Source organism: Oryzias melastigma, linkage group LG6 (assembly GCF_002922805.2).
Source record: "Oryzias melastigma strain HK-1 linkage group LG6, ASM292280v2, whole genome shotgun sequence".
Taxonomy (NCBI): Eukaryota; Metazoa; Chordata; class Actinopteri; order Beloniformes; family Adrianichthyidae; genus Oryzias; species Oryzias melastigma.
In genome coordinates this window covers 16,641,563-16,657,218 of record NC_050517.1, presented here as the reverse complement: position 1 = coordinate 16,657,218, position 15,656 = coordinate 16,641,563, and the positions used below count along the sequence as shown (strand labels likewise).

The 15,656-nt window shown below is 38.5% G+C and overlaps 2 protein-coding genes across 2 annotated transcripts in view; one reads left to right on the top strand and one right to left on the bottom strand.

The window, feature by feature from the left end:
* Positions 1-1,414: 1,414 nt before the first annotated feature.
* On the bottom strand, positions 1,415-2,945 carry fancf (FA complementation group F). The gene is made up of 2 exons (XM_024281785.2): positions 2,849-2,945; positions 1,415-2,767 (listed from the first exon to the last, which is right to left on the bottom strand). The coding sequence occupies exon 2, from the start codon at positions 2,570-2,572 to the stop codon at positions 1,538-1,540; it is 1,035 nt and encodes a 344-aa protein (XP_024137553.1). The 5' UTR covers positions 2,573-2,767; positions 2,849-2,945; the 3' UTR covers positions 1,415-1,537.
* Positions 2,946-3,076: 131 nt separating this feature from the next.
* LOC112152299 (growth arrest-specific protein 2) overlaps positions 3,077-15,656 on the top strand; it is an 18,358-nt gene continuing 5,778 nt past the window's right edge. The window contains exons 1-4 of the mRNA XM_024281786.2: positions 3,077-3,503; positions 7,960-8,121; positions 10,886-11,016; positions 14,503-14,644. Coding sequence (XP_024137554.1) covers positions 7,977-8,121; positions 10,886-11,016; positions 14,503-14,644 — 418 coding nt within the window. The 5' untranslated portion in view covers positions 3,077-3,503; positions 7,960-7,976. The remainder of the gene's footprint in view (positions 3,504-7,959; positions 8,122-10,885; positions 11,017-14,502; positions 14,645-15,656) is intronic.

Below are 15,656 nucleotides of genomic sequence, written 5' to 3'. Positions count from 1 at the left end.
TGACAGACACATGTCACACACCAGCTATTCACACTGGACGGAGAGGGATCTCTGATCTAAATATCTGATCCTCAGCCGCAGAAGTGCTTAGGCGCAGGAACAAGGTCTGAGAAGTGGAAACTGGCAGTCAAGTCACAAGTCTGGCACTAAGCCAATCAAAATGTAAAACCAAATCCAGCATGAAAAAGTCATGGAAAACTGGGCGATTGTGATGTCATTTTCAGTGTGTGCAGAAAGTTAAATATTTATAAATAATGCCTTTGAAGGTTTGGATTAGTTTTTTATATTTTTTATTCTTTTTGATGCTCATCAATAAACTGGTTCAGGTTAATCGTCCACAGCTATCTTCATTTAGTTCATCAACCTCAGTGGATTTAAGAGTCTGGGTTTAAGTTCTTCATCGTCAGGTTATCTGTTCTGCTAAACTGGTTTGGTTCTCCATAGTTTTGTCATGTTTAAGTTATTTAGTAAATGTTTAAGTTTCCACCACCAAGTCTCGTCTCCTGCGTTTGGGTCCTTCACCACTTCCTGACAAAATTTGGAATGTTTTATAACTTTTGACATAGCTTTGCGTGACATCATTTCAAAATAAAAGACATCCTACACTATAGTATCATGTCAATGCAGTAGGAAGTGTAAAGTTGTCAATAAAAATATTTACTTTACTGTTTCTGGTGCATTTCAGCCACAAATTCATAAAAATATCCAACAAAAACTAAATCAGAGCTAATGAAGTGACCTCTACTATATATTAAAACCACGGGGCACACTTTAAATCCTTGAATTTGTTAAAAAATAGGAAATCTGCTTTATGTTCCAGTGCATTCAAACTTAACGCAGCTGAAATTGATTTTCTGTGATAAATTAAGCTCAAAATTCAGTCCAAATGTGTCAGTATGGCATTGATAAACTACAAAGGATTGTTGGAGAATTAAATCTGTTGTTGGGATCCTCCATGAATGATGAAACCATCCTTCAACTGTTTGTGAATGAGTTGAATAAAATTTACGTTAACTTACTTTACTACTTACTAGCTTTTTCCTTTAAAATTACTTTTTTAACATTTTACTTTTAACCAGATGGATGGGTAAAAGAGCCACAGCTTGCAGACCCTTGTCCTATATTTAATGGTACTTTCTAAATTACCATCAGACATCGTGGAGGGGTTCATAACTAATGCTAAATGGGGTATACTTCCATCCTTAAAGGCCCAAAGCGGCTGATGGTGGATCCTCTGTCGAACACTGACCCCGACCTATAACCACCAGGAGCAATGTGGGGTTCAATCATTTTTAAATGCTGCGTTTTCTGATAAACTTCAGTCTAAAGTTATAAATAATGTATATCAAGAAAACATCTATTAATCATTTTAATTGATACATTATGAAGAAATTTCAATAAAGTGGAATGGAAATGAAAATATATAATTTATTTTAAATAACAAACAAAACAATGCAAATAGATTTCATATATTTTGTATTACAAAACATTGCAGTTGTGGATGTGCATATATTTTAGTATTGAAAAACAAAACTTGTCACTTCTTTACTTCTGACAGAATGTCTCCCCAAACACTCAGGCCTCTGGCGTCAAAGTCTCCATCTAAAATCTTTAAATGAAGCAGCTCATCCTCTGCGTTCCTCCTCAAAGACGGACAGGCGTCAAACAAGTCTGAAAAGTGCTCGACCATTTTCGGAAAGGACAGAGCCGGCGCTGCTGCTGTGCATGCAGGAACCCATTCTCCATCGCTCAGGCTGTACTCCATCTCTGACGCCCACTTTTTCAGAGTGCCAAAGTACGCGTCTCTAAATTTCCGATGAGCCCCGGCTAGATCTTTCAGAACGGCAGAAGGCAGCGTGGAGCCCATGTGCTGCAGCACGCCGTGTTCTTTCTGCAGCCAATCCAACAGAAAACTCTGCGAGGAGGTTTGGCCGGCTGAATCTGATGCTGTCAGCAGAGCTGCTGTGATGACTAAACAGGAATGCCGGGCTGCTCCTTCACACAGCGGGAGGCTGGAGTGTAAGAAGTGCTCGGCCTGACTGGGGTCACTGCCTTGGCTCAGCAGAGCGCCCAGCCTCTTCATCAGCATCTCCCCCTGCACCTCAGCTTCAGCACTAACAGTTGACAGGCCTGAGAAAGGACACAGGACTTCACATGCTGATTTACACTGGATGAGGTGGCTGCAGAGTCCTGTCACCTCCTGGTAGTGGTACCGTCTGCTGGTACCGTTCTTTAGGCCAAAAAGGATCCTGATGGTGGAAATGGGCAGCTGGGGGTTGTTGAGCAGAGCCCGGAGCAGCAGGTGCTCGCAGCGGGGGAGGTCCATGAAGGAGACTTCGTTGTAGTCTGCAAAAGCATCTCGTAGAGTTGCATTGGTGTGCTGCAGCTGCTTCTCCACGACTCTTCTAATAGCAGAGTTCGTGTGAAACCTGGTGTAAACGTGCTCGCAGTAGCCGGCCCACTGAAACGCTCTGGACAGAGTCTGCTCATCCCACTGACTCACCGCATCGCTGTGAGCCGCCACAGCTAGCAGCTCCACCGCGCTAGCAACATTTTTTAACACCGCCTCCATGTGGCGCTCTTTGCATTCAGCCCTTTCGACTCAAGTGGGGAAGACAAACAAATATACGTGACTTTAGTCTCCATCACAAATCTGCTCCTGAATTCGCTTTTGAGTAGTGGGCCAGCTGTGGCTAACAGCTAGCTAACAGAAAAAGGCAGATAAATGTCCCGCACAGCATTCCTTTGGACAAACTCGGTCTTTTTACTAAAATAATAGACCAAAAAAAAAAAAAGATATTATAGCGTATTATTGCAGAGAAAGCTTCTGTTGATGTTGTTAACTCACTTTTTCTTTGCCAACAAAGTTTGTTCCGGTTTTTGAGTAGGGTCAATTTTGCGCATGCGTTGTAGCTCACCGACAACAAGCTAGTTTGAAACCTTTCAAAATAAGAGACCAAATTACGCACGAGTCTTCTTTATTACTTTTATTAGTAAATAAACAGTTATTTTGGTTTGATATTGTTTCCCTCTATACATTTTAAATTGTTGCGTAGTAATTTACTTAAATTATTTCTAAATTAATGTGTACTATAAAACAAAAACAAACAGATTTTCGCAATAAAATGCGACACTAAAGATTTACAACATGCATAAAAAGCAATGATTTTGAAGGGCATCATACTCCAGAGCTGATTTGTGGAATTTAGAGTCATGAAGCGGGAGGAGAGGGAGACAGAAGGGGAAACTCTTCCAGCAGGATCAACTTCCCTCCCATCACCATCAGCAGCAGTGTGCAGCAGCGAGTATTCCTGTGTGGATGTGTGCTGTCAGCCCTTAGTGAAATACACACCGAGGGACCTCCTCGGTCCACATGAGCTGAGAGTTCTGGAGCCTAACCTGTGCGTCTGCGCGCACCGGGGAGAAGCATGCAAACTGGGACTCTGCAGCTCTCAGGATCAGTGAGAGGAAGAAGGTGCGCAGAAGCAGACTGAACCCTCAAGGTGAGTCGACTTATTCACAGTTTTCTTTTATCACTATAATCGATTTGCACGTTTGTTTAAAAAGCTGATCATTTTATACTGCCTGTTTCTCCTATCACATGATCTTCATGTAGTTTTTGCCTGCAGCCTATTTGGCACAAAAACTGAACTTCTTGAAAGTTGAGAAACTATTTAAGTAAAACAAAAAATGTGAGAAGAATTCCATCACTATATGACTCGTCTTCTTCAGAGCCAACTCTCAGTTAGTGTTGGTTTTAATTAAAGAGTTGTCAGCTTCCCTCCTAACAAAACTCATCAGGCGGGACCCCTTGATCTCCTTTTCAAAGAGCTAAAATGTCTTTTGTGGCGGTTTTCATTTCTGACTGCTGTAAAGAGCGAGACAACGTCAAACTTTTATTATTGTTGGAGAGGATTTTCTCCTACTAAAACGTTTAAGAGGCCAATTTTACACAGCCATTGCACTAACTGAAATGTTTTCCAAGCATACTGTGCTCCAGACATGCTGTATAAATAGAGGCAAATATAAATTTCCAGTTGAGGAACTGAATAAAGTCTTTAATAGTCTGAATGAAACCCGTGTTGTTTCATGACTGTTCCTGATTCTGCATGAAACTGCAGGTGATGCATCAGAAATTTGCAACCCCCATTTACATAAACACACCGTTAAAACAAGGAGAATTTCCTTGTTTGAGTAAATAATACGTTTGTGGATCTAGAAGCGAGGCAAAGATGTCATGCAGAAAGAGCAGAACAGAGGCACGCTTGTGTTTTGTAATTAGTGTGATTCGGTGGTCAGCATTCCCATCCATTTGCCCGTCTTGAAGCATTCTACAACCAATTTTATGACGGAGAGAAACTCCTGTTTGTCCCCAAACGTATCGGCGCTGGAAACCCAATCTCTTCCTCATTCAAAAGTTGTGACAAAGAAAAAAAAAACATCTGCAAGTCAAACATGCCATGTAGCAGGGAGATGTTTTGGGGGCCTAAAGTTCAGGAGGTCAGGTTATGAGATGGAGAGTGAAGCCTGGAATGTTTGACAATGTTTCTTTCAGGGTCCCGGTTGGGGGAGAAGGTCATGTCTGTTCAAATGAGGGACATACCAGTTTGACTCCAGTTGAGATTTTCTGTGACTCCACAAGGGAATCCTTTGGGGTATTTAAAAATAATAGAGTCAATGACAGATATTGAGATTATCTCGCTTTAAAAAGATGTTTTATAAGCGTGTTCCCCGATAACAGGATTATTTGCATATTTACAGCACAGACACAGTCGTCTCAGTCTCCTCGTTCTGTCAGCTGTCACCACAGTGAACAAATGAATGTCGCACGTTGGTGTGAAATGTTGAGCTCTACAGTTTTCTCCTGTAAACACAGAGAAGCCGTCCTTGTAAAAAATGCCAGAACATCAAGGTCTTGATGTTCTGGCATGGCAGTGTGACTCAGTTTCGACCGACCCAGAAGAGTCCCTGAAATGTTTTGCCATTTTTAAAGGTCGAATTCTTTATATTCAAAGCAAATATTCCCACGCCATGAATGATTTGTTTGTGGCAGCCACACTTCTATATTATTTGCCTCAAACTATTCGGTTTCCGCTTTCCTGCCAAATGCAAATGTGGGATGTTCAGGCTGAAACATCAAGCAACACCCAGATGTTTGGAGGGAAGCAGATCATGCAGATTTCAAATGTCCCTTTGGTGTTTTTAATAAACTCCAAGCTAGTTTTATGAAAAATTATGGAATTTTAGGAAATCTATTCATAACCGTGATTCAAAAATCCTAAATAAGACTGCACTTAAGCCTATTTTCACTCAATATCTCCTTGCTGCTATGTTGCACTACATGTTGTGCTACAATGATAGCTAATAAACATGCGTGACAGAAGTCCTGATATTGATGCATATCAAAGCTGGTCGTTCCAGGGAACACCCAAAACAATTTATTTACTCAACTGTCCACTTCACCGCAAAACCTCCCCTTTATTCAACGTTTTCATATTGATGGCGAACGCAATCGATCCTGCTTCAGAGTCGACTGTATTGGACGGATTTTGAAGCGAATGACTCCCCTACAGATGACATATTAAACTGAAAGAGCTCTTTGTTTGTTCAATAAAACTCTTGTTGTGTATGGGTCTAGCTGCTATGAAAGTGTCTTTTGTCCAGTAAAGTAGTGGACTAGAATCAGAGCATCAGGTGGATTCTAGTTCATACCAGCAGTCTGCCTTGAGGACAAAAGGTTTACCACCATTTTTCCTGAATTCGTTTGATTTTTATTTTTCCTTTTTAGATGTAAAGAGCACGAGCTTAAAGAAAAACGCTTCAAAAATGGCATGAATGGAAAAAGCTGAAATGTACCAATATTTTAAATAAGCTTAGATATAATGTCTCTAGAGATTAGAAACTAAATAAACTAACAACCGGTAAATAAATAAATATAATGTGGTTAATTCTGCATTCATTGCTCAGTCAGACCACATAAATCATTAATACAAGTATTTATAACACTTCAATAAAAACCTTTTAATCCCATTAAGGATGTGACTTTTGTCTAACATAATACTGATCTTTTCTGGCCTTTATTCTGAAAATATCTCAGACAAGATTTCCCATTTAGGTGAAGAATCAACTGGTGAACATTGATTATCAGTGTTGCCAATAGTTTTTAACGGTTGTGAATGAAAAATGTGACTTGCCTGATTTATGGAGGCACATGATGAAAAGGTACAAGTAAAACTTTGGATCTCTTTTATGTTATTGCTCCAAACTAGTCAATAAGTTGGTTAAAAAAAGAATCTTGCAGTTGCAATGATTACACATTCAGCTAAAGCACATACAAGGGTGGACTTACCATTAGGCAAAGCTAGGCGATTGCCTGGCCCCCCAGTGTCTAAGACCCAATCTGAGTTCTTCCTTCACTTACATTTAGCCCTACAAATGGAGAGTTATGGAAAAATAATGTCCCAGATTGTGGGCGTCACTTTCTCTCGATGACATCACAGGTAGTCGCCGGTCAGCTAGCGTTAGCACGGAGCTTCCAAAGCTTGAATACACATAACAACAGCAGTTGTATGACTTTAGAAAGGTCATGCTACAACAAAAAGTCATTACTTACACCTAAATGTAAACTTCTGAGCGCATCCATGGGAAGAAATGTGCTTCTCCTCCACAACAAAGGAGTTCCAACGCGGAACTCCTTTGCAACACTTGACTTTGTATCCCTCCGCTTATATTTCGGACACCTCTTGCACTTCACAAGACCCTTCAAATGGAGGGGGAGGGAGAAGGGAAGAATTTGGGGGCCATGACAATCTGAGTGTGTCACAAAAAACCCAAATCCCTAAAATGTCATAAGATTGCTTATGTAGAGTGCTTTGTCCTCCCCCTGCCCTTCTGAAGCGATCGAATGTTCCAGCAAGCTAGCAAGCTAAGAAAGAAGATAAAAACAAAGAGACTAAAACAAAACAGACGCAAGTAAGATGAAGCATTGCAATGTGAAAAAAGTAAAAGACAAGAAATTTGTTGCTGCTCTTCCTAAAGTCCAGGAAGACAAACAGAAGGAAAAAAAAACAACTAAAAACAACGGAAATTACAAAAACTGTCAATATGTCGTGAAGAAAAAAGGTAAAATTGTGGAAAAAAAATTTTATAAAACAAAATCATAAAATTTTGTGAAAAAAAAAACACATTTGTTTAAATGAATTAGAACTTTGATTGATTGATTGATTCAATGATTGATTGGTTTATTTCAAGCATAGATTGTTTAGATTATTTTGAGAAAAATAATTTTGCTCAATCATGTTTTCCTTTTAACTTGTAAAGCACTTTGGGCTGTACAAATATGCACAAAAAGCATTCTGTATATAATATATAATTTTGTTCTTATGAAATGTTGGCTTTTTTCTCATATATTTACAAATGTATTTTCTTTCATGGCGGTCCTAACACTCATTCATAAGAAAAGACAAAAAAATAAAAAAAAACGAGAAAAAACAAAGGTGGCAGGCAGAAAGTGGTAATTAAAAAAAAAATATTTTTAATTTTAATTTTGTTTTAATTACCTCTCTATATTGAGCTGTTTAAAGTATTTTTGCTTCCTTTACTTGACTAAATAACTAATATAAACAATCCAGAGGGCCCCATGTTATTATTCGCCTGGGGCCCCCAAACTTATAGGTCCGTCACTGAGCACATAAAGTGACAATGTCCACCTTAATACAATCTAAAGTATAAACTCTGGACAAAGATAAGGGACGGAAAAGAACTTTTTTAATCATCTTAAAGTGCAACAAATCACCAAAAAGCTGAAAAATCTTTGCTTCAACTGTGAACTTTGCAGACTGACTGCATTGAGTTACATTATTGTTACTTTTATTGTTTCTACTTTAATATTTATACGAATTCCTTACTTTAGAGAAAATCAGCTTCACATGCCTGGTCTTTCCATATTCCTTCTTCCAGGGCCTCAGACGGGAACCATGTGCAGCTCCCTGAGCCCGAAGCAGTCTTTTAGCCCCGGGCTGACGGACATGCAGCAGTACCAACAGTGGCTCTCCAGTCGGCATGAAGCCAGCCTCCTGCCTATGAAGGAAGACCTGGCCCTGTGGCTCACTAACATTCTTGGTAAGGTCCTGTTTTATACGTCTCTGGGCCTCAGTCAGTCTCAGGTTTATTTCTATTCTGTTGGCACAGTTTAGTCTGAAGAAATCCTCCTATTTTATCACAGCAATGTGTTACAAATGATGTGGTTGCTCATTCATTTAGGAGCACCGATAAGAGAAGTGTGTGTGGACAGATGTGGCATATCCTGCGAACGTCCTCCTCTTGCATTAAAATGCCATTGCTGATGTAAACACCTGTGCAGGGCGCTAAAATCAATCTGAACCTCATTAAAAACCTTTACAACTCACAGACCGGGTGAACCAGCTTCAGTGTTTCCTCGCTTTTCCACCAATTACCCTAAATGAATAATGGGCTCCATTAACTTCTGTTAAATAATGCACGGCCCTGCTGACATATATGAGCAGAAAATGGATCCAAAGCACAGCGATTTGTACCTAATTCTCACTGTTTAAAATAAATACATTAAACACAGCAAACTGGGAAGGAAAATGGGAATGCTACAATGATGTAGAGGGAAACAGGAAATGGTGTAAAATCTTCATATTTAGCCTTCAAAACACTCATTTGTACCTTTACAGGCTTATTATTGTCTTATTTTTCTATTTTCTAGTTCTGTTTTAACCTTTACATACCTATTGTATATTAGTCTTCTGTGGTATATAATTATATTTTCCTTTAGTAGGTTTAGCTTTCCCTCTTTGGTATTTATTGTGCTCAGGTGCTAATAGTACCAAATTTTTGGTACCTGATGTGGTTTATTTTTTGTCCTTTCTTGTCTTGTACATTCCCTGTTGTTATCCTTAAAGTAGATATTATTTATAGTTAGATAAAAACTGCTTATCTTTACAAAATCTAACAAGAAAGGACATATTTCTATTGATATTGCCACAGTTTTACTTTTCAAAAATGCACACACATTTTTTTTGGATTAATAAAATGTAAGTAAAGCAATTTTTATTGGGTACAAATGATAAACTGCAGGATTTCTGTCTGTTTTTGTGTTTTTTTTTAGAAAATCACATGGTTTTTAGGTGTTTTTAGATGCTGCTTTAGGTCTAGAAACTTCTTTAAAGGTGTTTTTAGATGTTTTTGGTTTAAAAATACCAATTTAAAACTATTTTTTGATACATTACAGTTCTAAGAAAGTTCCACACCTATGTACTTTTTGTACTTTAATCCAGAGCACAGTTTGCAGAGGTTGGTCATAACCAGGCCCTTAATCCAGCTGCAAACAGGTACAGATCCTGCAGCCGATTCCTGTTCATTTGTTAACTTAAAACAACTCAGTAGTCTAACCTGCTACTTCTAGCTGTCTGTTTGGACTAGAACCAGCTCAGCTAGAGATCAGATGAAGGATTTGCAGGAGCATCCATGGACCTCAATGTTTTGTTGATTTAGGTTTATTTGCATTGAGGTGGGAGGGGTGTAGTTAAGGCTTCCAAATTGGTAATACAGTTTTTTTTGTTAAAGAAACAGATCAACCGAGATGGTTGGGTCCAGATGAGAGCCCTGTGGCTGTATTCTTTTCACACTGTTAGGGTCAGAAGGGAGCATAGGAACTCGCTCCCTGAGTATTTTTCAAGATTTCGTTCTTTTCTGTGCTGGATTGTAACATTTGGAACTCATTAAAACAATGAACCCCCCCAAACCCCTCCTCCTTTATGAAACAGAAATGGGATTTTAAAAAGGAAATCTTTCCACAGACTGCAGCCCCCCCCTCCAACCCCAACCCCTGCCACCACCTCTTATTTCACGATGATCTAAGGAAGAAAGAATGGTCCTCTGGAAGTCAGTCAACTGGACACCACATGTTAATCATCAATATATCTGTGCGATCGCGCTGCCTAATGAGGCTGCATGGTGCATTAGCAGATGACCACTTTATACCTCCTTTATTCCTAATAAAAATGCCATCCAACACAAATGCAACACAGCGAGGAAAATGTCATTATAATAGTTCCTAAGGTCTAAGAATATCTCAACTAAGGATGGCCTGAAGATTGAGTTTTATGTTTTAGTTGAGTATAACTTTCAACCGTTAACAGGATCAGCGTAATGCCTGCAGATTCAGAAGTCTCCTTCAGAATCTGCTGGAACTTTGTTGATCGTGTTAATTTCGTATTTAAGTGTCGCCAGCGACGCCTTAGGTGTCCACTAGGGGTCGGTTGATAAAATTAATTAATCGATTCATAAAAATGTAGATCGATTTAGCACATAAAGCTAAAGTCCTTTAGCTTGATGCTAACATTCAATGGAATTTCACATAGGATGGCTAAAGCTAACGCTCGGTCGACCTAAACATATATTTCTGACTAAATCAATATCTTTATACACTCACAGACATACATTTTCCCAACTGTTTTAAGGAAATATTTTTTTAAGTAACTATCTGTGGTCTAAAACAGTTTTTGTTCATATTTTCTTCTTCTTCTGGAATAAGGTGTACTGCAATAGTGTGATCGCCACCTAGTGGCCAAACTGAAACGCCCTCATTAATTCACTAATACATTTTTTATAGAATGTGATCTGTATCAGATTAATATAAATGTATTCAAAACATATAGAAGATTATTAATGTATTTCTAAACCGATAAATGTGTACACTCAGAAATTAATTGAATTGAAGGTTCAAAAGAATAGAAGAAAATTGGAATGGAATCAATTCAGGCTCTTGTGAATCGAATCAAACCGTTTTTGGAAACTATAATTGATACGCAGCAGTAGTGTCCACAACAACTTTATATGTGTTTCCCCCTCCACTCAGGTCTGGAAATCACCGCTGAGAACTTCATGGATCGGTTAGACAATGGATTCCTGCTGTGCCAGTTGGCTGAGACGCTCCAGGAGAAGTTCAGGCAAAGCATTGAAGACTTGCCTAACCTTGGCAACGGCAAGGTACAGAGAAACCGTAGAATCGCAGTGGTCTGTGTGACAGAGGGTACAGTAAAAACACTCATTTAGAAGCAAATTCTAGCTGAAAGGGCTCCCAGACTAACCTTTTGCATGAGTGATTTAGCAGAGGATTGTTTTTGAGCGAGAAAACATTCTTCAAGACGCAATTTATTAGATCAGATTGAGCGAGAGTCACTTTGGTCTCAAGTGTTTTAACAGTTCCCCAGCTAAAATCCACATTTAAATACATTTTTTTGTCCATAGATCCTTAAATTATCGATGGAAACTCGGCGATGGCTTAACCGAACTTTTTGAAGACAAGTTAAAAAAATATTATTTACCATAAATCTTCTATATTTCTTGATGTTTTTTTTATGAGATCAGGAAAACCCCCGTGTGCTCCAACTCTGCAAAGAGCATAATTTTAGCTCACAAAGAGGGCGATGGGGGATGGGGGTGGCAGTCTCCAGCAGGGCAATAAGGGGAAAAAAGAAAAATAAGCCTTCCAAGGACACATTAACTGACGGGGCCCCACAATCCCTGTGAGAATTGGAAGAAGTTTGGTGAGTTTTGAGTGAGGGTTTGTGAATTTTAATAAAAGCTTGCAGGATTTACCCCATATAGTATTTGCAAATGTGATTTTTAATGTTTTGTTTTTTAAAAAATATTGCACAAATGAGATAAAAATGCTTATACAAGCTGCAAAATGTTTTATTTCTGCAAAATATGAACAATATTAATAAAAAAGGAGGTTATTATTTTTTAAAACTACTTTTTTAAGATTAATCTGGCATATTTATGCAACTGCAGTCATTAAAAAATCCCAAGTTCTGAAAGAGACTTATCTAGTAAGCACAATGGTGTGTGAGGACACACTCGTTCTCAGCTGGACGATGTGGCTCCAGCAGGGGGAAACACTGATTAGTTCATGTTTTCAGCTCACAGGAAAGGAAGCCAGGGATCTTTATTGGCTCTTTAGCGAGACTTGTTGATGTTTGCAGCGAGGCATTACTGCGCCGATGACGGTGGGTCTCCTGATCCGAGTGTGAGCGAAGCAGCACACGTGAAATAATTGAGGTCATTGACTGTGGCGCCGGAGAGAGCGGAGTGAAATACAGAAACCTAATGATTACAGAGAGAGATGTCAGCAGCAAAAGCTTGGTTTATCCCTGAATGCTCGTGTTGTTCTTTAGGTTGACGGTTTTAACCTGGATGAAGTTATTCTGTTCTTCATGTTTGATGCAGAGTAAGCCCGACCCAGCTTCCCGACATCCTTCGGTTTACACTCTCTCCTGCTAGCTTACAGCCCCTCACACCTCTAACCAAACATTCATGGTGCAACAACAATGGCGTCTGCAAATGGATGCATCAGAATGGAGTGGCACAGGAAGCTTGTTGCATTCCGATTGAGAGTTTATGTCACCAAAACGATCTTTTTCCAACTTTACTTTTCATCTGCTCTTGATTCACAACAATTTCCATAAAGAAATACTCAGAATTTAAATTTTGAGATTAATTTTCTTTATATATGCCAACTATGATGAGAAAATTGACACATAAACGTGCTAAAAACACCCAAAACACAATTTTACTGAAGCAGGTGTTTAAGTAAATGAAATAAAATAAAACTAGATACATAGGATATCCAGCAACAATGCAAGTGTGAACGCTGTAAGCTGAATGTAGCTGCTAAAGATGCTAGCACTGATGACTGAAAACGCTGAAGCTGAAAGCTTCCTAAAATATTATTTAAATGCCAATTTAGAAAAAAAAAAAAAAAAAAACTGGAAAACATGTCTAATTTTGTCATAACAGCTAGCATAATGTTAAAATATAACCAAAACTAGAAATTACCTTAGAAAAAAACCTGGAAAAAAATTCTAAATTGGCCAAAAAGAGTCAGCATGTTAAATAAAAGCTAGACGCCAAAATACCCTAAAAAATTAGTAGCTGGTGAACATATTAAAGTTTGAATGGTGAATGCAGAAGTTCAAAAGTCTCAAAATACACAAGGGCTTGGAAGGTTTTTAGCAATTTCTGATTCATTTTCTATGGGGCAAATTTTGCTCAATATTTCAAAAACTATAAAGTTTATGAAAACCAAAAGTACAAGTAGTAATGTCCTCCTGAACGAGCTGAATGTTTTGATACAAAAATTGCTTAAATTGCTGAAAGTGTGATTGTGTTTTTATGTACCTAAAAACGTACAGAAATGAGCCGGAGAATCACTGTAGTGTGAATAAAAACTAAGCATTTATTTTATTGATGCTCTCATTCAAATGCTTCAGATACATGAATGATCTATTTTTATTTTCACACTGGTAAAAATAGATGTTTTACTCCCTCCATGTGCATAAGGAAGGAAGTTACTAAAAAGAGAAATGCGAAGCACCACACACCTGTGAGCTCCCCTGTTCTTCCATCGATCTGTTTTCCAAACCTTCTGAATCCCAACTGGGATTGTGGGGATGCCGAAGCCTTCACGCTGGGATACCATTCTAAAAATGTTCTGGGGCCAAGAATAAGAGATTTTAAAAAAGTCGTGCATCAAATGTGTCCAGAAATAATTGTGTTTAAAAAAAAAGTGCAAACAAAGTTCTTGAGTGAATACAACTGCAAGAAAGACAGCATTGTTGTATAATTGCTAAAGAAAATGTAAAAAACAGTTTTTAGACATTCTTATTTTCAATAAAATGATCTGTTTTAGTGTGATTATGCCCTTTTTAGCAATTAAATGTGAATTTTACAGCTAAAAAGGTTTATTCAAAAGAAACTACAAACTGTTCTGACAAAGACCACAGTTGCATGACATATTTGTCTTTAACCATCAACAGGAAATGAAAATCTGCCAAAATGTAAAACAAGAAAATTTGTACAAACAGCTGTGTGTGTGCAAACTGGGAGCTGTCAGTGCTTATTTAGAGTTTGGTAGATTCTTTTTACTTATTGTTACCATCTGTCAAAAGATAAAGTTTCCCAGAAGCTCTTGACCTTCTGTGCAAATAAAAACACAGAGGTGCATGAGACAACAATCCACAGCATAAATAATCATGTTTTCTTAGATTTAAAAATATATATATCGCTTGCTTTGCTGCCAACATTCTTATTTTTGCAATTATAAGTAACTTAACAATGCAGACGATTCCAGAAAAATAAAAAATAAAATGAGAGGCAAGGCAGTAATGAAAAGAAAAATACCCACAAAAGCTTGCATATTTCCTGCATGAGCTCATTGCACCTTTTCTCAAAGCACACATATGCTGCACAAAAACCGCAGCAAAGAGCATAAATCTCCCCCCACCAACAGGCCGTGTGGGGGCTGAAACTCCTAAACGTGTCATTTGATCCCAAGTAGTGGAAGGCCGGGCAATAATACCCATCATCTTCTGCATTGATCTGTATGGAAACGTCTCAGGAGAAGTTTATGTGATAATAGATAAAACTGTGATTCCTCCATCTGATCCTCATTCCTCTGTTACCTTCTTGAAGAGAATCCCTCATCGGAGGATTCCGTGTCGGCAGAGCGCTCCCTCTGGCTCTTTCTTCGCCAGGGACAACACAGCCAACTTCCTGGCCTGGTGCCGCGAGGTTGGAGTTGGAGAAACGTGTCTCTTTGAGTCGGAAGGTTTAGGTGAGTCGGCTTTGTCCTGAACGCAGAGCAAACTAGGTCTGCAGACGGCGGATTCAGGTTTCTGTCTCCTGTGAAAGGCCTGATTGTGCAGGTACAGCTGGTTGCTGGAGCAGATTTTTTTTTTTTTCCCCATAGAGATTCAGAGGCTACACATCTCCTGACTCTGAATCACCCTCTTTTGACATCCACAGAAAATTGCATAAATACAAATTCACTTGGGGGATGAAAATGGATTTAACCCTTTAACACCAGAGCTACAGTATTTATGGTCTTCGGTTTATTGTAACTTTTCAACCACTGACACGATCAACATCATTCCAGTAGATTTTGAAGGAGAAAAGCGGCGCTTTTCTCCTTCAAAATCTACTGGAATGATGTTGATCGTGTTAATGGTTACAGCATGTTAAAGATTTTGAGTTTAAGCATCACTCGTGATGCCTCAGAGGTCAAAGGGTTAAAAACATGAACAAATAAAGAAAAATGATTAAAAATAGGTCAAAATTACTCAAACGTTTGCTTTAAATCTGAGATTTTGCCTTCTCAAGTCGATCTTTTCCAAACATTCCTGAGAATTTTTCTCACTGAGGTATCCTTGATGGACAGTGGCGTCTGGCGAAACGTCTGTGGAATATTTAGAAACAAAAATATGCTTCTTTAATTTCAGAATTTAAGCTTTTTCAACAGCGTTTTATCTCTAGAGGCCACCTGACATCCATGTTAAAGTCCCACGATGACAGATTCTTTTATTTTAAAGAAACATTTCCAGTAGTGCTTTAAATATGGCTAGAAAAGTTGCATACCTGCTAGTGTGAATGCTTTTTGCTGAAAGTAGTTGCTGAAGATGCTGAGGTTTTTTGCTGAAAATGGTGATGCAATTTACTTTAACTGCTAAAAAAATGCAAAAGCTATTTTGCAAAATGTTAAATTGGCTAAAAGACTGGAAATTCCATTAAAGAACTATGAAAGAGTGCTGAAGTTGACCTAAATTTTGGAAAAAAATTGTAGTAAAATT

Coding starts and splice junctions, on each gene's coding strand:
- fancf (XM_024281785.2), bottom strand. CDS start 2,572: ATGGAGGCGGTGTTAAAAAATGTTGCTAGCGCGGTGGAGCTGCTAGCT.